The sequence below is a fragment of the Artemia sp. Qi Xiang Cuo genome, chromosome 5, assembly GCF_049724085.1.
Source record: "Artemia sp. Qi Xiang Cuo chromosome 5, ASM4972408v1, whole genome shotgun sequence".
NCBI classification, from domain to species: Eukaryota; Metazoa; Arthropoda; class Branchiopoda; order Anostraca; family Artemiidae; genus Artemia; species Artemia sp. Qi Xiang Cuo.
The window spans coordinates 14,829,897-14,853,522 of NC_142798.1; the positions used below are offsets into that span (position 1 = coordinate 14,829,897).

Consider the following 23,626-nt stretch of genomic DNA (forward strand, 5'->3'; position numbering starts at 1 on the left):
GGGCACGGTGGGTCTCCCTTTTTTTCGAAAATTGGGCTCCCTGTTTTCAAAATCCCTTTTTCTTCTGAGGCTTGGAGCATTTGTGTCAACAATACAAAGAATAAGCTCAGATACTTAATAGAGATTTGCGAATTTTTTGCGAAAACGTATTAGCGTAAGGGTATTGCGATGCTTAAGAATGTCTCACGGGTAATTAAAGAATGGGGTGCTTACATCAGATACTTAATTGTCAACAATACAAAGAATAAGCTCAGATACTTAATAGATTTGACGTTTACAAGAGACATTGCTAGAAAGTATTCAATAGCTTAATTGAAAAGTAACGATAGAATGACATTGTGACTTAACCTAGCTTTACCTCGCCGATGTGATCTGTATAATACATAAGTAAAGTTTGAAAAATATTGTCAATTTAAAAAGAAATGGCTGAAAAGTGTTTTGAGGGGGATGGGTTGCATAGAGGGGTGACTTGCACGAGGGTTCGGTTAAAGGGGATACAGTTGCACGGGGGTTTCGGTTATACACGGGTTCAGTTACAAGGGGATTCAGTTGCACGGGGGTACCCCTTTTTTCGAAAATCGGGACTCCCTGTTTTCAAAATCCCTTTTTCTTCTGAGGCTTGGAGCATTTGTGTCAACAATACAAAGAATAAGCTCAGATACTTAATATATTTGACGTTTACAAGAGACATTGCTAGAGAGTATTCAATAGCTTAATTGAAAAGTAACGATAGAATGACATTGTGACTTGACCTAGCTTTACCTCGCCGATGTGATCTGTATAATACATAAGTAACGTTTGAAAAATATTGTCAATTTAAAAAGAAATGGCTGAAAAGTGTTTTGAGGGGGCTGGGTTGCATAGAGGGGTGACTTGCCCGAGGGTTCAGTGAAAGGGGATACAGTTGCACGGGGGGTTTCGGTTATACACGGGGTCAGTTACACGGGGAGTCAGTGGCCCGGGGGGTATCCCTTTTTTTCGAAAATTGGGCTCCCTGTTTTCAAAATCCCTTTTTCTTCTGAGGCTTGGAGCATTTGTGTCAACAATACAAAGAATAAGCTCAGATACTTAATAGAGATTTGCGAATTTTTTGCGAAAAGGTATTAGCGTAAGGGTATTGCGATGCTTAAGAATGTCTCACGGGTAATTAAAGAATGGGGTGCTTACATCAGATACTTAATTGTCAACAATACAAAGAATAAGTTCAGATACTTAATAGATTTGACGTTTACAAGAGACATTGCTAGAAAGTATTCAATAGCTTAATTGAAAAGTAACGATAGAATGACATTGTGACTTGACCTAGCTTTACCTCTCCGATGTGATCTGTATAATACATAATTAAAGTTTGAAAAATATTGTCAATTTAAAAAGAAATGGCTGAAAAGTGTTTTGAGGGGGATGGGTTGCATAGAGGGGTGACTTGCACGAGGGTTCGGTTAAAGGGGATACAGTTGCACAGGAGGTTTCGGTTATACACGGGTTCAGTTACAAGGGGATTCAGTTGCACGGGGGGTACCTTTTTTTTCGAAAATCGGGACTCCCTGTTTTCAAAATCCCTTTTTCTTCTGAGGCTTGGAGCATTTGTGTCAACAATACAAAGAATAAGCTCAGATACTTAATAGATTTGACGTTTACAAGAGACATTGCTAGAGAGTATTCAATAGCTTAATTGAAAAGTAACGATAGAATGACATTGTGACTTGACCTAGCTTTACCTCGCCGATGTGATCTGTATAATACATAAGTAACGTTTGAAAAATATTGTCAATTTAAAAAGAAATGGCTGAAAAGTGTTTTGAGGGGGATGGGTTGCATAGAGGGTGACTTGCACGAGGGGTTCAGTTAAAGGGGATACAGTTGCACGGGGGGTTTCGGTTATACACGGGTTCAGTTACAAGGGGATTCAGTTGCACGGGGGTATCCCTTTTTTTCGAAAATCGGGCTCCCTGTTTTCAAAATCCCTTTTTCTTCTGAGGCTTGGAGCATTTGGTGGGTAGATATTAAACGTAATGAAATTTAGCACGGAGGTTCAGTTGTAAGGGGTTTAAGTTATACAGGGGTTCAGTTACATGGGGGTTCTTTGCGTTAAAAAAAGTAGTTTTTGTATCTTTTAATAGAGCTTTACGGGGATTGAGAGACTCAGTTGCCTAATTCTGTGTGATTTTTCTTTACTTGATGGTCATTAAAAATGAAATTTTTGTGTTAAATAAGTAGTTTTTGTATCTTTTAAAAGAGCTTTACGGGGATTGAGAGACTCATGTGCCTAATTCCGTGTGTTTTTTCTTTACTTGTTGGTCATTAAAAACGAAATTTTTTTGTTAAATAAGTAGTTTTTGTATCTTTTAAAAGAGCTTTACGGGGATTGAGAGACTCAGTTGCCTAATTCCGTGTGATTTTTCTTTACTTGGTAGTCATTAAAAACGAAATTTTTGTGTTAAATAAATAGTTTTTGTATCTTTTAAAAGAGCTTTACGGGGATTGAGAGACTCAGTTGCCTAATTCCGTGTGATTTTTCTTTACTTGATGGTAAATAACAAACGAATTTTTTGAGTTAAATAATAATTTTTTCTATATTTTAAAAGAGCTTGACGGGGATTGAGAGACTCAGTTGCATCATTCGGTGTGATTTTTCTTTTCTTTGTGTTAAATATTATCGTTATGTGTGTTATTATTTAGTAGTTTTTGTTTATTTTTTATTAGGTTTACGTGTATTGTGTGACTCATTTGCACAATTCCGTGTGATTTTTTCTTTAATTGATAGTCGTTAAAAACGAAATTTTTTTGTTATATAAGTAGTTTTTGTATATTTTAAAATATATTTAAGGGGATTGAGAGAATCAGTTGCCTAATTCTCTGTGATTTTTGTTTAATTGGTGGTCATTAAAAAAGAAATTTTTGTGTTAAATAAATAGTTTTTGTATCTTTTAAAAGAGCTTTACGGGGATTGAGAGACTCAGTTGCCAGATTCCGTGTGATTTTTCTTCTTTTCAGTAAAGACATTCGATATCCTAAAAGTGTTTAATTCAAACTTTTTTAAAACTTCGAAATTTTTCAACTTCATTTATTTTTTTTCTTTTTGTACATAACTTAAAATGTCAAAATATGCTTACAGTTCTAACAATTGCGCTCTGTGTTTGGTCAGAGACACGACGTGACTTTCCCACTGATATTCTATGATCGGTTATTGACACTACCTAATCTATTGCATGTATTAAATCAGTATTTTTTACGCAGTGGAACGATAAACAAATAAGTCATATCTATAAAAAAAAGTGAAGATGGATCATTTTAATAAAGTGTGTTTACATAACAAGGTTATTGTAGCATTGAATGCTGACAAAGAGAAGTATTTAAACTTTGAAACAAGTACAGGTGGTAGCACTATTGGAAATGTCTGCATGCATTGTCATGACAGTAAGGAATTAAATTTCTTTGGAATACCGAAAAAATTCAACTCTTATGTTGGTGGTTATGCGAGATTGAGATCTCCAGAGATGATTGCACTCAAAGAGAATGCCAACATAAAAATAATCATTGATGATAGAGGACAACTCCTTGCTACTGTTGCAGGTAACACATTACCTACTGATACATCCAATCATCACCTTTCGGGTATTAGTATTCAACGGAAGATCAATAAAAGAAAGGCATACTCTTCTACTAATATCGTAAACCATATCTTGTCTACGTGCCGAAACTGTTACCTGTGTAAAAATAATGTGATAATAGACAGTTAAATTGCCAGAAAAATAAAAAGGGCATTGTCAGAAAATATCACGATGGAATATAAAGATGAATCGATGAAAAACAAAGCACCAGCAAACGTTACTGCCAATGATCAAACAGTCATTGAAACAAATAATACCAAAGACGAAAAGCATATTGAGACTGTTGATGAGACACCAGTAAAAATTGTCTATGACTCAAAATGGAATAATGATTATTCTACTGATTACGAACTAAGAGAAGACAATAGCTATAATATCAAGAGAGAAGATGGTGAACTATTTTATGGAGCAGATTCAAAATGTCCAAAGTTAATCATTGATATTAATAATGTATCATAATATATTTTTGTATTAATATTCTACATAGCAATATTTCATTAAAAATATATTATGCATTACATTGTTATGTGTTCATTATTTTTAGAGTAAGCTAGCATATCAAACGTTTAGAATGTCTAATAAAACGTCGGAGATGTAAGAAAAGGAATTTGTATAAATCTATTGTCAGACACATGGGAACAAATTCTTTCTTGAATTCGCCTCCTGGATAAATAAAAAAAGACATTTCATTCAAGAACTTATGACGAAATTTTAAGTAATCAGCAAACTCTTTCTTGAAGCTACCTCATTGATACACAATGCAGAAATTTCTTTTAAGAAATTATCAAAAATTATAAGTAAGTAACAAATTCTTTAATAAAGATTTTAATACGTTTAAGCAATAAATCTATTTAAGCTTAACCCGTCTTTATTCTTTAGAATAGTTTTATACATTTCATTAAATTATGAAGAAATTGTAAGTAAGTAACAATAGCTTTCTTGAATTCGCTTCCTGGACACAATACAGATATTTAATTCAAGAAATCATAATAAAATCGCAAGTAAGTAACAAAGTCTTTATTGTTTTCACCTATTGGATACACAATACTGAAATTTCATTCAAGAAATTATGATGGAATTGTAAATAGGTAACACACTCATGTTACCTCATGGACACACATTGCAGAAATTTCATTTAAGGAATTATCAAAAATATTAAGTAAGTAGCAAATTCTCTTGGATACACAATATGGAAATTTCATTCAAGAAATTATGAAAATATTTGTAAGTAAGTAACAAACTCTTTATTGATTTCACCTCCTGGATATACAGTACAGATACTTCATTCAAGAAATTATGAAAAATTGCAAGTAAGTAACTTTTTTTTTCTCTTTATCACACACACTTTTTACTTATCTAAATTATGTAGAAATTTAGTTCAAGAAATTATTGAAAAAATTCTCATTAAGTAACAATTTCTTTCTTGGAGTCAACTTTTGGATACGCAATACGGGAATTTCATTCAAGAAATTATGAAAAAAATTGTAACTAAGTACCAAATTATTTCTTGAATTTAACTGTTGGACAAACAAAAAAGACATTTCGTTCAAGAAATTATGACAAAATTCTAAGTAAGTAACAAACTCTTTATTGTTTTCACAAGTTAGATATACGACGTAGAAATTAAATTCAAGAAATTATGAAAAAATTCTCAGTCTAAGTAGCAAATTCTTTCTTAAATTCACATGTTTTATAAACAAAAAAAAAACATTTAGTTCAAGAAATTATGAGAAAACTCTAAGTAAGTAACAAACTTTATTGTTTTCACGAGTTAGATATACGACGTAGAAATTAAATTCAAGAAATTATGAAAAATTCTCAGTCTAAGTAGCAAATTCTCTGAATTACCTGTTGGATAAACAAAAAAACAAAAAGACATTCGTTCAAGAAATTATGACAAAATTCTAGTAAGTAACAAACTTTATTGTTTTCACGAGTTAGATATACGATGTAGAAATTAAATTCATGAAATTATGAAAAATTTCAGTAAGTAACCATTTTTCTTGAAGTCAACTCTGATACACAATACGGAAATTTCATTCAAGAAATTATGAAAATATTTGTATGTAAGTAACAAACTTTATTAGTTTCACTCTGATATACGTACAGATACTCATTCAAGAAATTATGAAAAATCGCAAGTAAGTAGCTTTTTTCTCTTTATCACAAACAATTTTCACTTAGCTATGCGATATAGAAATTTAATTCAAGAAATTATGAAAAATTCTCAGTAAGTAACAATTTCTTTCTTGAAGTCAACTCATGGATACACACAATCAGGAAATTTCATTCAAGAAATTATAAAAAATATTTGTAAGTAAGTAACAAGCTCTTTATTGATTTCACCTCTTGAATATACAGTGCAGATACTTCATTCAAGAAACGTGATTAAACACGTTATGAAACTGCATGCTATTTGTATGCTTTCCTTGGCACCTTCCAAACGAGCGGGGATTCCCCACTGGTTCCTACACATTGCAAAAAGTGAGCAGTACGAAAACTCCACGTTTTCAACCAGACTGGTTTTTAGGGACCAATCAGGAGAGATATGCAAAAGTCGACATAGCTTTATTTCATTTTTTTTAAGGTTCATTTAGACGAGGTTACTTGCGCGCACGTAACTTCGTCTAAATGAACCTTAAAAAAAATGAAATAAAGCTGTGTCGAATTTGCATATCTATCCCTATTGGTCCCTAAAAAACCGTTCTGGTTGAAAACGTGGAGTTTTCGTACTGCTCACTTTTTTGCAATGTGTAGGAACCAGCGGGGAATCCCCGCTCGTTTGGAAAGGTGCCAAGGAAAGGCATACAAATAGCATGCAGTTTCAAAACGTTTTTAATCACGTTTCTTGAATGAAGTATCGGTACTGTATATTCAAGAGGTGAAATCAATAAAGAGCTTGTTACTTACTTACAAATATTTTTTGTAATTTCTTTAATGAAATTTCCTTATTGTGTGTATCCATGAGTTGACTTCAAGAAAGAAATTTTTACTTACTGTGAATTTTTTCAGAATTTCTTGAATTAAATTTCTTTATCGCGTAGCTAAGTAAAAATTGTTTGTTATAAATATAAAAAAAAGCTACTTACTTGCGATTTTTTTCATAATTTCTTGAATGAAGTATATGTACTGTATATTCAAGAGGTGAAACTAATAAAGAGTTTGTTACTTACATACAAATATTTTCATAATTTCTTGAATGAAATTTCCGTATTGTGTATCCAAGAGTTGACTTCAAGAAAGAAATTGTTACTTACTGAGAATTTTTTCATAATTTAATGAATTTAATTTATACGTTGTATATCTAACTTGTTAAAACAATAAAGTTTTGTACTTACCAAGAATTTTTTAATAATTTCTTTAACGAAATGTATTTTTTTTTTTTTTTTTTTTTATAAATAATGTTAAATAAATAATGAATATGCTACTTAGAATTATAATTTTTAATAATTTAATTAATTTAATTTATAAGTCGTATATATAACTAGTGAAAAAAATAAAGTTTTTTACTTACTTAGAATTTTCTCATAATTTCTTGAAATAAATGTTTTTTTTTTGTTTATACAACAGGTGAATTCAAGATAGAATTTGCTTCTTAGACTGAGAATTTTTTCATAATTTCTTGAATTTAATTTCTACGTCGTATATCTAGCTTGTGAAAACAATAAAGATTTTGTTACTTACTTAGAATTTTTTCATAATTTTTTGAACGAAATGTCTTTTTTGTTTGTCAAACAGGTAAATTCAAGAAATAATTTGGTACTTAGTTAAAATTTTTTTCATAATTTCTTGAATGAAATTCCCATATTGAGTATCCAAGAGTTGACTCCAAGAAAGAAATTGTTACTTACTGAGAATTTTTTCAATAATTTCTTGAATTAAATTTCTACATCATTTAGCTAAGTGAAAATTGTTTGTGATAAAGAGAAAAAAAGTTACTTACTTGCGATTTTTTCATAATTTCATGAATGAAGTATCTGTACTGTATATCCTGGAGGTGAAATCAATAAAGAGTTTGTTACTTACTTACAAATATTTTCATAATTTCTTGAATGAAATTTCCATATTTTGTATCCAAGAGAATTTGCTACTTACTTAAAATTTTTGATAATTCCTTAAATTAAATTTTTGCATTGTGTGTCCATGAGGTAACATGAGTGTGTTACCTATTTACAATTCTATCATAATTTCTTGAATGAAATTTCAGTATTGTGTATCCAATAGGTGAAAACAATAAAGACTTTATTACTTACTTGTGATTTTATTATGATTTCTTGAATTAAATATCTGTATTGTGTCCAGGAAGCGAATTCAAGAAAGCTATTGTTACTTACTTACAATTTCTTCATAATTTAATGAAATGAATAAAACTATTCTGAAGAATAAAGACGGGTTAAGCTTAAAGATAATTATTGCTTAAACGTATTAACATATTTTTGAAAGAATTTGCTACTTACTTACAATTTTTGATAATTCCTTAAATTAAATTTCTGCATTGTGTATCCATGAGGTAACTTCAAGAAAGAGTTTGTTGCTTACTTAGAGTTTCGTCATAAATTTCTTGAATGAAATGTCTTTTTTTATTTATCCAGGAGGCGAATTCAAGAAAGAATTTTTTCCCATGTGTCTGACAATAGATTTATACAAATTCCTTTTCTTACATCTCCGACATTTTATTAGACATTCTAAACGTTTCATATGCTAGCTTACTCTAAAAATAATGAACACATAACAATGTAATGCATAATATATTTTTAATGAAATATTGCTATGTAGAATATTAATACAAAAATATATTATGATACATTATTAATATCAATGATTAACTTTGGACATTTTGAATCTGCTCCATAAAATAGTTCACCATGTTCTCTCTTGATATTATAGCTATTGTCTTCTCTTAGTTCGTAATCAGTAGAATAATCATTATTCCATTTTGAGTGATACACAATTTTTACTGGTGTCTCATCAACAGGCTGAATATGCTTTTCGTCTTTGGTATTATTTTGATCAATGATTGTTTGATCAATGACAGTAACGTTTGCTGGTGCTTTGTTTTTCATCAATTCATCTTTATATTCCATCGTGATATTTCCTGACAATACATATTTTATTTTTTTCGCAATTTCACTGTCAATTATCATATTATCTTTACACAGGTAACAGTTTCGACAAGTAGACACGATATGGTTTACGATATTAGTAGAAGAGTATACCTTTATTTTATTGATCTTCCGTTGAATGCTAATACCCGAAAGGTGACGATTGGATGTATCAGTAGGTAATGTGTTACCTGCAACGGTACCAAGGAGTTGTCCTCTATCATCAATGATTATTTTTATGTTGGCATTATCTATGAGTGCAATCATCTCTGGAGATCTCAATCTCGCATAAACACCAACATAAGAGTTGAATTTTTTCGGTATTCCAAAGAAATTTAATTTCTTACTGTCATGACAATACATGCATACATTTCCAAGAGTGCTACCACTTGTACTTGTTTCAAAGTTTAAATACTTATCTTTGTCAGCATTAAATGCTACAATAACCTTGTTATGTAAACACACTTTATTAAAATGCTTCATCTTCACTTTTTTTTTTTATAGATATGACTTATTTGTTTATAGTTCCACTTCTTAAAAAATACTGATTTAATACATGTAATAGATTAGGTAGTGTCAATAACCGATCATAGAATATCAGTGGGAAAGTCACATCGTGTCTCTGACCAATCACAGAGCGCAATTGTTAGAACTGTAAGCATATTTTGACATTTTAAGTTATGTACAAAAAGAAAAAAATAAATGAAGTTGAAAAATTTCGAAGTTTTAAAAAAGTTTGAATTAAACACTTTTAGGATATCGAATGTCTTTACTGAAAAGAAGAAAAATCACACGGAATCCGGCAAATGAGTCTCTCAATCCCCGTAAAGCTCTTTTAAAAGATACAAAAACTACTTATTTAACACAAAAATTTCGTTTTTAATGACCACAAAGTAAAGAAAAATCACACTGAATTAGGCAACTGAGTCTCTCAATCCCCGTAAAGCTCTTTTAAAAGATACAAAAACCACTTATTTAACACAAAAATTTCTTTTTTAATGACCACCAAGTAAAGAAAAATCACACGGAATTAGGCATCTGAGTCTCTCAATCCCCGTAAAGCTCTTTTAAAAGATACAAAAACTACTTATTTAAAAAAAAATTTTCTTTTTTAACGACCGACAAGTAAAGAAAAATCACACGGACTTAGGCAACTGAGTCTCTCAACCCCCGTACAGCTCTTTTAAAAGATAGAAAAACTACTTATTTAACACAAAAATTTCTTTTTTAATGACCAACAAGTAAAGAAAAATCACACTGAATTAGGCAACAGAGTCTCTCAAGCACCTTAAAGCTCTTTTAAAAGATACAAAAACTACTTATTTAACACAAAAATTTCGTTTTTAATGACCACCAAGTAAAGAAAAATCACACTGAATTAGGCAACTGAGTCTCTCCATCCCAGTAAAGCTCTTTTAAAAGATACAAAAACTACTTATTTAACACAAAAATTTCTTTTTTAATGACCATCAAGTAAAGAAAAAACACACGGAATTAGGCAGTTGAGTCTCTCAATCCCCGTAAAGCTCTTTTAAAAGATACAAAAACTACTTATTTAACACAAAACTTTCGTTTTTAATGACCACCAAGTAATGAAAAATCACACGGAATTAGGCAACTGAGTCTCTCAATCCCCGTAAAGCTCTTTTAAAAGATACAAAAACTACTTTTTTAACACAAAGAACCCCCATGTAAATGAACCCCTGTATAACCGAAACCCTGTACAACTGAACCTCCGTGCTAAATTTCATTACGTTTAATATCCACCCACCAAATATTCCATGCCTCAGAAGAAAAAGTGATTTTGAAAACAGGGAGTCCAATTTTCGAAAAAAAGGGATACCTCCCCTTAACGTGACTCCCCGTTTACCTGACCCCGGGTCTCATCAAACCCCCCCCGGCCCCTGTCTCCTCGGTCACTGAACCCTCGTGCCCGTCCCTCCGCTCTGCACCCCCGCCCCCGCAAAACACTTTTCAGCCCTTTCTTTTTAAATTGACAATATTTTTCAAACGTTACTTATGTATTATACAGATCACATCGGCGAGGTAAAGCTAGGTCAAGTCACAATGTCATTCTATCGTTACTTTTCAATTAAGCTATTGAATACTCTCTAGCAATGTCTCTTGTAAACGTCAAATCTATTAAGTATCTGAGCTTATTCTTTGTATTGTTGACACAAATGCTCCAAGCCTCAGAAGAAAAAGGGGTTTTGAAAACAGGGAGTCTCGATTTTCGAAAAAAAGTGGTACCCCCCGTGCACCTGAATTCCCTTGTAACTGAACCCGTGTATAACCGACAACTTCTGGGACCCGGTATCCCCGGTAACCGAACCCGCGTTCCAGTCACCGCTCGCTGCACCCCCGCCCACTCAAAACACTTTTCACCGATTTCTTTTTAAATTGAAAATATTTTTCAAACGTTACTTATGTATTATACAGATCACATCGGCGAGGTAAAGCTAGGTTAAGTCACAATGTCATTCTATCGTTACTTTTCAATTAAGCTATTGAATACTTTCTAGCAATGTCTCTTGTAAACGTCAAATCTATTAAGTATCTGAGCTTATTCTTTGTATTGTTGACAATTAAGTATCTGATGTAAGCACCCCATTCTTTAATTACCCGTGAGACATTCTTAAGCATCGCAATACCCTTACGCTAATACCTTTTCGCAAAAAATTCGCAAATCTCTATTAAGTATCTGAGCTTATTCTTTGTATTGTTGACACAAATGCTCCAAGCCTCAGAAGAAAAAGGGATTTTGAAAACAGGGAGCCCAATTTTCGAAAAAAGGGGGACCTCCAATGCAACTGAACATCCTTGTAACTGAACCCCGTGTATACCTGTAATCACTCGTTACCCGGTCTCATCTGGAACCGACCACACGTGCCCGTCACCTCACTATGAACACCAGAATGTTCAACAAACTTTTCAGCCGATTCATTTTAAATGTACAATATTTTTCAAACTTTACTTATGTATTATACAGATCACATCGGCGAGGTAAAGCTTGGTCAAGTCACAATGTCATTCTATCGTTACTTTTCAATTAAGCTATTGAATACTCTCTAGCAATGTCTCTTGTAAACGTCAAATCTATTAAGTATCTGAGCTTATTCTTTGTATTGTTGACACAAATGCTCCAAGCCTCAGAAGAAAAAGGGATTTTGAAAACAGGGAGTCCCGATTTTCGAAAAAAGGGGTACCCCCGTGCAACTGAATCCCCTTGTAACTGAACCCGTGTATAACCGAAACCCCCTGTGCAACTGTATCCCCTTTAACCGAACCCTCGTGCAAGTCACCCCTCTATGCAACCCATCCCCCTCAAAACACTTTTCAGCCCTTTCTTTTTAAATTGACAATATTTTTCAAACGTTACTTATGTATTATACAGATCACATCGGCGAGGTAAAGCTAGGTCAAGTCACAATGTCATTCTATCGTTACTTTTCAATTAAGCTATTGAATACTTTCTAGCAATGTCTCTTGTAAACGTCAAATCTATTAAGTATCTGAGCTTATTCTTTGTATTGTTGACAATTAAGTATCTGATGTAAGCACCCCATTCTTTAATTACCCGTGAGACATTCTTAAGCATCGCAATACCCTTACGCTAATACCTTTTCGCAAAAAATTCGCAAATCTCTATTAAGTATCTGAGCTTATTCTTTGTATTGTTGACACAAATGCTCCAAGCCTCAGAAGAAAAAGGGATTTCGAAAACAGGGAGCCCAATTTTCGAAAAAAAGGGATACCCCCCGTGCAACTGAATCCCCTTGTAACTGAACCCGTGTATAATTGAAACCCCTCGAGCAACGGAATCCCCTTTAACTGACCCCTCGGGCCAGTCACCCCTCTATGCAACCCAGCCCGCTCAACACACTTCAGCCGTTTCTTTTTAAATTGAAAATATTTTTCAAACGTTACTTATGTATTATACAGATCACATCGGCGAGGTAAAGCTAGGTCAAGTCACAATGTCATTCTATCGTTACTTTTCAATTAAGCTATTGAATACTTTCTAGCAATGTCTCTTGTAAACGTCAAATCTATTAAGTATCTGAGCTTATTCTTTGTATTGTTGACACAAATGCTCCAAGCCTCAGAAGAAAAAGGGATTTTGAAAACAGGGAGCCCGATTTTCGAAAAAAAGGGGTACCCCCCGTGCAACTGAATCCCCTTGTAACTGAACCCGTGTATAACCGAAACCCCCCGGGCACCTGTATCCTCGGTAACCGACCCCTCGTGCCAGTCACCCCTCTCTGCCACCCATCCCCCGCACAACACTTTTCAGCCAGTTCTTTTTAAATTGACAATATTTTTCAAACGTTACTTATGTATTATACAGATCACATCGGCGAGGTAAAGCTAGGTCAAGTCACAATGTCATTCTATCGTTACTTTTCAATTAAGCTATTGAATACTTTCTAGCAATGTCTCTTGTAAACGTCAAATCTATTAAGTATCTGAGCTTATTCTTTGTATTGTTGACAATTAAGTATCTGATGTAAGCACCCCATTCTTTAATTACCCGTGAGACATTCTTAAGCATCGCAATACCCTTACGCTAATACCTTTTCGCAAAAAATTCGCAAATCTCTATTAAGTATCTGAGCTTATTCTTTGTATTGTTGACACAAATGCTCCAAGCCTCAGAAGAAAAAGGGATTTTGAAAACAGGGAGCCCAATTTTCGAAAAAAAGGGGTACCCACCGTGCAACTGCCTCCCCTTGTAACTGAACCCGTGTCTCACCGAAACCCCTCGTGCCCCGGTCGCCCCGGTGACTGTACCCACGGGCACGGCCCCCCTCGCTGCACCCCCTCCCCCGCAAAACACTTTTCAGTCCGTTCTTTTTAAATTGACAATATTTTTCAAACGTTACTTATGTATTATACAGATCACATCGGCGAGGTAAAGCTAGGTCAAGTCACAATGTCATTCTATCGTTACTTTTCAATTAAGCTATTGAATACTTTCTAGAAAACCTACTAATCAACTTACAGATGAATGACCCCGGATTGCGTCATTCCCCTGTTGGAATGCACTTTAGAGACATTATATCGAGTTTTTTTTTTTTAAATTAATTACATTGTAGCATGACAAGTTTTTTTTTTTTTTTTTTTAGAAAACCGACTAATAAAGTTATTATATTTGAAAAGCCGTCAAATTTATATAATCGACTTACAAACAAAAAATCGCTGTCATAATAAAAAAAACATGTATATTCCTTGAACTTTGAAATTGCGCCATTCCCAGAGTGTAAAGACCTATAGACCTGTTTGGTACGGGGGCCCCAGCAAAGTAGTACCTTGGTATATACTTTCCTAAGTTACGTCAGAACAAAATTTGAAGAAAGCTATTTAGCCAAAAAAAGTAAAACTAATATACAAATTTCGTTTTAAATATTCATGTACGGTGATCCAAATTCAAAACTGGATTAAGTCAAAAACAGTCAGAAATTAAATTAAAAAAAAAAGTTTTTTTTTAACTAAAAGTCAAGTGCGACATTATAACTTAAAAAGAACAGGAATTATTCCGTACATGAAAGGGGCTGTCCCCTCCTCAGCGCCTCGCTCTTTACGCTAAAGTTTGACTCTGTCTCACATCTTTGTTTTTTTAAAAACAATAAAAACTTTAGCCTAAAGAGCGAGGCATTGAGGAGGGGATAGTAGCTTTCATATACGGAATAATATCTCTTTGTTTTAAGTTTTAATGTCGCTTCTTACTTTCAGTTACAAAAAACTTGTTTTTTTTTAAATTTAATACAAATTTCGAATCCATATTAAAAGTGGATTCTGCTGAACCTTGAATTGTAGTAAAAACTTACTTTCTTTTGATAAGGGTCACTCTTTGCTTACAGTTTTGTTTCTACGATCAGTTCTTTAAAACGAGATGGATGCTGCCATTCCACCTTAAACCGTTGTTGCACAAGTATTCGCAGAATACTCCTTTCGTTAAGCTTAGTTCTGACAGAGCGCGAACAAAATTCGCTCTGCGATATTTCGCATCGCGCCGCTTTGCGGAATTCGCCATGTAGTTCTCACAGTCCGCGAATTTCGCTACTTTTTAGAAACTGCAGTTCAAAAGTAAAAGAAAAAAGGGACTCATCAGTGCTGCTGCAGCTTTATTTATGTTGTATATACAAGGGTAAGTAGAAATTAGATTAATAAGTTTTTCAATTTCCATTCGTTTTTTTATTTCTGGAGCGAATGACGATAGCGATGCGAATTTTTTCAATTTGAGCTTGAAGCGCAACGAAGCGAAGATTTCGATGAACGAAGCGTATTTTTCCGCGGGGCGACGCGAAATTCGCTAGGCGATACGAAATTCGCGCTCTGTCAGAACTAAGCTTTATTGCAGAAGTATTCGCAGAACAATGCTTCAGGAATTATAATCTTATAAAGTGCAAAACTCTAAGAAAGGTAGAGTTTACGTTGTTATATCCATGAGTCACTCTTCATTTATATTTCGCTACCACGAACTATTTGATCCATGAATCCCTCCTACACATAGTTTTGATTCTAATCTCGTTGTACTAGAAGCGCATTTTAGAAAGCTATGTGGAAATATGTTTTCCTTATAAAGATAAAACTTAATAAGAGAGAAAGTGGGTGAAACTTAGCGCAGAACGGCTCTTGTATATCGATCTTGAGCTAGAAAGCATTCTCGGTAACAAAAGATAGGACTTAGTAAGAAATAGAAATTGAACAAGTACGAAAAAACAAGAACCACATGTAGGTTGTTTCCAACTGGTGTTGGTGGCATTTCAGACGACTTGATGAACACATGGACACAAAAGATAAAGACAAAACTACCAATTTATTTTACAATCACCTATTAAAGAGAGATTTTATTCTCAGAAAAGCTGAAAAACATTCCAATCTGATTATTAAGCAAAATCAGAATGAAACATCACAGCAAAATGACAAAAATAATAAACAGGAAAATAACATGTTTATCTGAGTTTAATGTTCATTCAAATATGCGATGTATTTGTTTCAGCTACCACCAGTAGATTCGAACTAAATGACCCTACTTTGGCAGAACGTACTAGAGTAGCGAGTTTCTAGAAACAGCTCCTGAATAAAGGTCGCCCTCCGGCATCTCTGCGGGAACATATTTGAGTTGAACAGTTATTTGAATGTCGTGGAAGAATTAGCCAATTTCAGTGCCCTGTTATGTACCCTTATCTTATACTCTGCTGTCATTATTTTCTACAGTTTTGGCCATAAAATCATATCCATCATAACCCTTACGATTAATTCAAAGACCGCCGTACAAATAAATTTGAAAATGGGGTTACAAAAATACGTTTTTCTATATTTTTTATCCATGTCATAACTGGATTTTTTAGCTGAAGTTGGTACGACTTTGGCCAGGACAGGCTCGACCCTGCTTGGGCTATTATTACTAGTTTCAATTATTATTATTATTATTTATTATTATTGCTATCATTATTATATTATTATTACTACTATAGGTAGCGAGTTTCAAGAAATATTTCCTGACTATAGGGAACCCTTTAGTCAGCTCTCTGGGGACAGACCTGAGTTAAATTGTTGCTTGAATGCTGATCTTGAGCTAGCCGATTTTACTGTATATATTTGGGTTGAGCAGTGCTCTGATGTTTGCCGTTCTCTAATTTTCTCATGCATCGCCATCCATCGTTATTTACATACGTTATTTACATCAATTTTTCTAAATTTTTCATCCCTGTTGCAACTAGACATTTAGGGTAAAAATTTGGTGACCTTCTTTTTGGCTCAGTATGGTCGCAAAATTTTATTTCTTTTAGCATAAACATTAGGTGCGATATTTGTAACTACAGAAGGCTGGACAATCATCGATGAAGCTTTTTAGCGTAAAGAGCGGGGTGTTTAGGAGGGGAAGGTCCCTTTCATATACGGAATAATTTCTGTTCGTTTTAAGTTTTAATATCGCTACCTACTTCAGATAAAAATCTTTTTTTTTATTCTATGAATCATCTAAGCTACTAACTTATTCAGTTATACCAACTGAATGAATAAGTTGGTACTGCTCTCTTAGACAACTATCGGCAAAATTGACCAATGGCAGAAGAGATCTGAGAATTTATTTGCAAAAAAAAACAAAAACAAAACAGAATTGCCGAGCCGGAACTGACTGCAGACAACTATCTGCAGCAAGAAGATTATGAGACAACTATCAGTAAAGTCAACCAATGGCAGAAGAGATCTGAAACTTTATTTGGGAAGAAAATACCAGTTATATAAGCTATTAACTTATTCAGTTATCCCAACTGAATGAATAAGTTGGTACTTCTCTCTTACTGCAGATAACTATCTGCAGCAATAACATTACGAGACGACTATCGGCAAAGTCGACCAATGGCAGAAGAGATCTCGGGTTTTAATTGCAAGAAAGCAAAAACAAAACAGAGTTGCCAAGCTGGAACTCATTTCTTTTTTTAGAAGCAAGCCAACTATATGGACGTAATAATGTGAGAGAAGATTAAATTATTCTCGCTAATTATTTTTAATGCTTGCACAAGAAATATTAATTATTTGCTAGAGAGGATTTCCATAATCAATAAACTTTAATTCTTGCCAGAGCAATCACAGTCTTTGCAGCGTGAAACGTGTTGAAAAGTTTTAATTTTGCGAATGCTCTAAGCTATTAAATAAAAACAAACACAACAATTTTCAAAAGGTTATGACTATTGTCCAAAAGCAGACCAAAGGCAACCCAGTAATAATTGAGTATTAAATTGATAATTAGTTATTATTGATAATTAATTTTTATAATTTGGTATATTTTTGCTAAATTTTTTTCATAGTTTATAATTTTTGATAACTGATTATTATTTTGTCCAAGTCAAGAGTTCTTCGTGCACTTCTCCCACCATCGAAGAATAAAATGTACAAACTTTTTTACCATATGTTGTTCATTACGATCAATCTAAAAAAGGGACTCCTCCAGCCTAGATTCAAAAATATTTCCTTTCTGCTACATTCGTAAAGGATGTTCATGTAGATCCTCAGCAGAACAGTAGCGATTTTTCTTCTTCAACAAAGAAAAAAAAATAATTTGTCAAGAAAGTGCATTGGAAAAGCACTTTTTGTCAGCACATAATTTGTCAAGAAAGTGCAATCTTGCAAAGGCTATAAAAATTTCTTCTGTTCCGTTCATTACCAATGAAACCAAAACTTTGACTTTTAATATACAGCGTGCATTAAGAAACTACACTGCATTGCAATATCCCAATATGATAACTTGTCAAGATGAGCATGTGACAAGCTCACCTCTTACTTTCTTGTTTATTGAATTACACATAGCTCTTCATTTGCTCTCGTTTTAGGGGAATAACTAAAATTTCTTCTTTTTATTTGATTATCAATAGAACAAAGGCTTTTACTTTTAAAATACTACGTTGCATTGAAAACTACGTTGTATTGCAGTATTCCAATATGATAACATGTCGAGATTAGTGAGTGACAAACCCAAGTCTCTTCTGTTTGCTGAGTTACACATGGCGTTTCATTAGCTCTCGCAGTATAAGGGTCTATCGAGATCAGCAAGTGACAGGCTCATATTTTTCTCTTTTTTCTTTACCGACTTACACATAGGCCTTCATTAGCTCTCGTTTTAGGGGGGTTACAAGACCTTCTCGTTTTTATTGGGTTATCAACGGAAGAAGGACTTTTACTTTTCAAATAAAACGTTGCATTAAGTAACTACGTTGACTTGCAATTTCCCAATATGATCACTTGGCGAGATTAAATGACAAACCTTCTCCTTTTTTCCGATATACACATGGCTTTTCATTAGCTTTTGAATTAGAGAGGCTACAGATATTCCTCCTTTTCATTTGATTATCAACGTTAGTAGGGCTTTTACTTTTCAGATGCTCTGAAGCCTACTAGTTCTTATTCATATTATTACTAACTACTAACAACTCAACGCAGCATCAAGCCGCCTGAGGCCAACACAGCTACGCACGCTCCTCCTCCACCCCGATCTATTCAAAGCCTCCCTTTATACACCCGCCCACGAAGTTCCCATTTCCTTTAAATCTTTCTTTATGACGTCCTCTCACCCCAGACGGGGACGACCTGCTTTCCGTTTAGACCTAGAGGGTTGGCCGAAAAGAAAAATCTTTGGCAATCTGTCATCCTTCATCCGCACAGCGTGCCCTGGCCAACTCAACCTTTCTTTCATTATAGCCCTAGAGAGCGGTACTGAACCACATTTTTCGTATAGCCTATTGTTTGCAATACGGTCAGTCAGCCGGGTACCCAGAACAATCCTTAAGCGATTTCTCTGGAAAACATCTAGCAAATCTTCATCCACTTTTCGGAGCGTCCATTCTCCATTATTCATATTCTTAAATAATATTTGTATCTGCTGGTAACCCCCGCTTTTAAAGGTCTTTTTACATATTATAGAGATGATCATGATCACAATATGCGACATGCGTAATATAACTTATGAGTCTAGGTGTACCATTCAGACATTCTTTCGTAATTAGTCGTTATAGACCTCATGTATGGCTTAATATGGTCTAATTACATCAAAAATGTTTCTAGTGTTTCTCTTTTCAAATATACAGTCAAGTCTACAGTAGAAAAATGTTGTATTGTCTTATTAAAAAAAAGTCATCAAGTAAAATCTGTTTAAAGAAAATATTTATTCTTATTATACTTTTGTCTTAACTATAACTTTTAATCAGTAACTTCATTGAAACAGAAACTAAGAAACATGGAAGCTACCCTAAAACTAAGTTATTCTCCTTACCTGAATTTGTGCCCTTTTTCTTATTGTTCTAATTACTGAAAAAAGGCACTAGCATAAATATTTATGTGTGGCGGAGGGGATCCATATTTTAAACGCCAGAAAACAAGCATACTTTGCAAAAAAATTAGGAACATATTGGTAAAATATTGATATGGGGGGAGTGGCTAAAAATCCTATCCGCTGCTTATTTACATGGTTTGAAATTAATTTGAATTTAGTTTTGAAGTAATTAAAGCAGGACTTCCTATTAACAACGAAGAGAAAAAGTCCAAACCTAGAAGAACAAGAGCAACAGGTTGATCTTTTCCTGCTGAAGTGGGAAGTTCTTCAGACCAATCAACGAAACTGTAGCCAGATTGAAGAAAGTGGACCAGACAACTGTTCCATTGGTGAGATGTCTCAGAAATCAGTCTGCAACCAAAACGTGTATTAAATATGTGAAGAAACATATCACTATACATAGTCCCGTAAAAGTTACATTACTGAGAAAAAAGATGGTTTATCTGTAATATTAAAACACAATGTTCTTACTACTTATTTATCTTTGATACAGCTTATATGCCTTTTGTGACGAAACACTGAACAATGACGGCATAAAAATGAGGAAAGAGTGAAGCAATTTCAAACTGATATTCTGCAAAAAAGGGGCTACACGATTTCTATTCTCATACGTTAAATTAATTCAACGTGCTGCTCTTGACTTTTTAGAAAGTTACTGAAAAGGATTTCAAACATTGGCAAAAAAAAAGAACACAAATGATTGCGTGTTGTGTGTTGACAATTGTGAGCTGAACACAATTGTTAGCATCAGCACTGAAAACTATTTCAAACATTGGGGAAAAAAGTACACAAATGATTGCGTCAACTCACCAAAAGTAGGGGCCAACTCACCAAAAGTAGGGGTAAGAGGGCACGGATTTTCTCTTTTTTTTACGAAGGTAAAAAAAGGCATTTTCAGATCATGGGGGAGGTAATTGACTGCTCCCAAATTAGAACCCCTGTTTGGGATTGGACTATCCCACTCGATGCCCTTTGTGGCTAATTTAAGGCAAGGGATTATTCAAGGATAGAATTACCCATTTGGGAAAAACAGAGGATGAATTCCAGAGGACAACTGCAAATATTTAATCTATTTACTATAATTTGCGTTTCAAAATGTCCGATAATAAAAGATTTGGCCAATCTATGTATTACAAGTGCAGGAAGAACTAAAATATTAACATCTTTGAAATATTGTGAATAATATAAAGAGCAGAATATTGTAGTTATGAAGCATTTTAGGAAAAAGGTAATAACAGAATATCTGATCAATGATTTAAGCGTCTTTCACTGAAAATACAAAAAAAAAACAGACTAAAAATTGAAGGGGTATCCAGTCCCCTGCCAAATTGGAAACCTGTTTAGGGTGCCAATTATCGCTACGATAATTGATTGTTTAATATCATTTGCCTTTTAAAACGCCAGAAAATAAAAATATAAAAATAGCCGATTCAGAAAAACCAAAATGTTTGAATAAAGGCATTAATCCCTTCATTTATTTTAGGATAAAGGTAAACTGATAATATATTACAATTAATGATTCTTGGTTTTGGGAACTCATCCATAGTCAGCACTTCATCCTACGGCCAGAATTCGCCATCATTTTTCCGCCAAAAATTATATTTTCTTTATCACCCAGCAGTTCCTAAAGCTGAATTTTTTTTAGAAATAAATTGATTATTTTTTTTAAAGTAAATAGGTCTTACATTTGGCAAAAAGGCCTCCAGTTCATTTTCCGCTAGTAAGAGAAATGCCCCTGTAGTAGAACAGGAGATTTAAGATTAGCTGGACAAAAAAGGATCTCCCAGGGTTCAATTCCGGGCCACAATGATGGGCAACAGGCTTACAGATTGGGCAACAGAAACGCTGATTGGAAGCCCTACGAGCCACCAATGGTTCGGAAGGATCTCTATTTTTATATTTTTGAGAGAAATACACACACCTCAAATTCCCCTCTTCAAAAGTAATATTTGGACATTTAGCACCCATCACATGGGTTGATACTCAGAACAGCGGAAAATGTAAAAATATTGGTAACTATATTTAGAAAATATGGGATAGGTAAGGGGGGGGGAGAGGTACTTCCACTGGTAAAAACTAAGCGCTAAAATACGCAGTGTCTATTTGATTTCGAGAACAAATTTATTAGTGCTCTTAAGATGGGGATCGCCAACATTTTTTTCATATCTGTGCCTCTTTTAATCATATAAGTACAATATGTTGAACTACGTTTAGAAGCGCCATTAGCGGACCCAAGGGGGTGGGGAGGGGGTATCGTCCGCCCTTGGCTTGGGCAAAAAGTTCTATCATTAGATTTTCTGTGACTTGATTGCGATATCAGCGCTTACATCAACGCATCTTTGAAAAGGATTTGATGACACTTGGTCGGTGCGCCTTAAGTCTTAAGGGAATTGTCTAGAGTGTTTGGTGTCAACCAAACTTAAAAGGGATTGTGTAGCTTGTCATGTCGTAAATCGTTGAAGCTTCAAAAAATGTGCGTGTCAAAACCTGTTTCTTATTCAATAACTAAGCAAAAATCTTGAAATGACTCCAATAATACATACACCTTAGGGTTAGTCGCGATTCTAGAAGGGTTTGAAAAGTATACAATTTTTGGATAATATTAACCAGTTATGATGTAGAAGCGAAAGCAGATAATTCTCGACAACTTTTTCGGTTCGAAAGCTAAAGCTAGGCGAGTGGACCCCGTAACTGAAGATAGAAATAATGAAAATTTCAGTGTTAATAGTAATTCCAGCGGTTTGGCTAATAGTGATATTGGGCATGATTCTTTAGCATCAATTGAAGATGCCCAAGCCTAACAAAAACATTGGAAATTAAAGCAATTTCTGCGAAAATGATATCGGAAGCCCTATCGATAGAGTTGAAAAACTGGATGATCGTGAGTGATATCAATTCCTTCAAAACCCGATAATTCTGCTGTCTAACTACAGCTTCCCCTATTCAGTTCACAAGAAGCAGGGCAGGGACGAAAAGAGATTTTTCAATCGTACTCGCTTGGAAGAATTTCATTGGCTAGTACTTTCAAATAAGATGAGGGGCTTATTCTATAAATATTGTGTTTTGTTTAACGTTAGAGGGCTTAGGGGTTCCCATCCATTGCAAAAGTCGGTAAAGAAGCCCCTCGTGACTTTTGCTAAGCTAACTGAAAAAGACGGTGACTTGGTGTCTCATGGAAATAATCAGTATCACCGCGATTCAGTTGACGCAGGCAAACACTTCCTTTTAGAATATGATAACCCTGAAACCAACATTTTAAGCCTTGTGAACAAACAATGTAGCCAACAAGTGCAGAAAAACAGAATAAGATTGAAGCCAATTGTAGAATTATAGAATTCTTGGGTCGCCAGAGCATTGCTCTTCGTGGCTATAGAGATGATGGAGAATTATAGGCAGAAAAGGACCCATTGACAAACGAAGGGAACTTTTAAGGTACCGTGTAAATAGTGGCGATATCACTTTTAAACAACATTTGGAAAGATCGGGTGCAAATGCTACTTATACAAGCAAAACAACACAGAATGAATTAATTGAATGTTGTGCCAAAAGATATTCTTAAAAAAAATTCTTGCACGAGTTCATTATAACAAGTTCTGCAGCGTGGTTGTTGATTGAGCAACGGATGTGTCACACAAGTGACAACTGAGTATTGCCCTTTGCTACAATTGCAAGTGCACAAGACGTGAAGAGTTCGTTGCTTTTTCAGACCTACACGAAACATGTTACTCGAACAGCTTCGGGAACTTCGAACGGACCATTAAAGGGGAAACGCTTGGAAATGTTGTGCTGCAGTTTCTTCGATCTCTTTGGCCAGACTTAGAAAATTATGTGGGCATAGGCGCTGATGAATGTGCTATGATGGTTTCAGAACATCGTGGTGCAGTAAAAGAAGTTCAAAAGGTTGCAAAGAATGCCCTGCGTTGCCCATGTTTCAACCATGCTCTAAACCTTTCCATGTCAAAAACTTCTTCTGTCCAGAGTGTTAGAAACTCCATCGGAATAATAAAAGAAATACTTACTTTTTTAGTGCTTCTGCAAATCGAAACTATGTTTTAATCAGAGTAATGAGAGCACAGCTA

At 34.3% G+C, this 23,626-nt stretch overlaps 1 protein-coding gene across 1 annotated transcript in view; it reads right to left on the reverse strand.

The window, feature by feature from the left end:
* LOC148951845 (uncharacterized) overlaps nucleotides 1-23,626 on the reverse strand; it is a 223,015-nt gene that overhangs the window by 49,827 nt on the left and 149,562 nt on the right. The window contains exon 19 of the mRNA XM_089089083.1: nucleotides 19,762-19,898. Within this exon, the coding sequence (XP_088945209.1) occupies nucleotides 19,762-19,898 (137 nt within the window). The remainder of the gene's footprint in view (nucleotides 1-19,761; nucleotides 19,899-23,626) is intronic.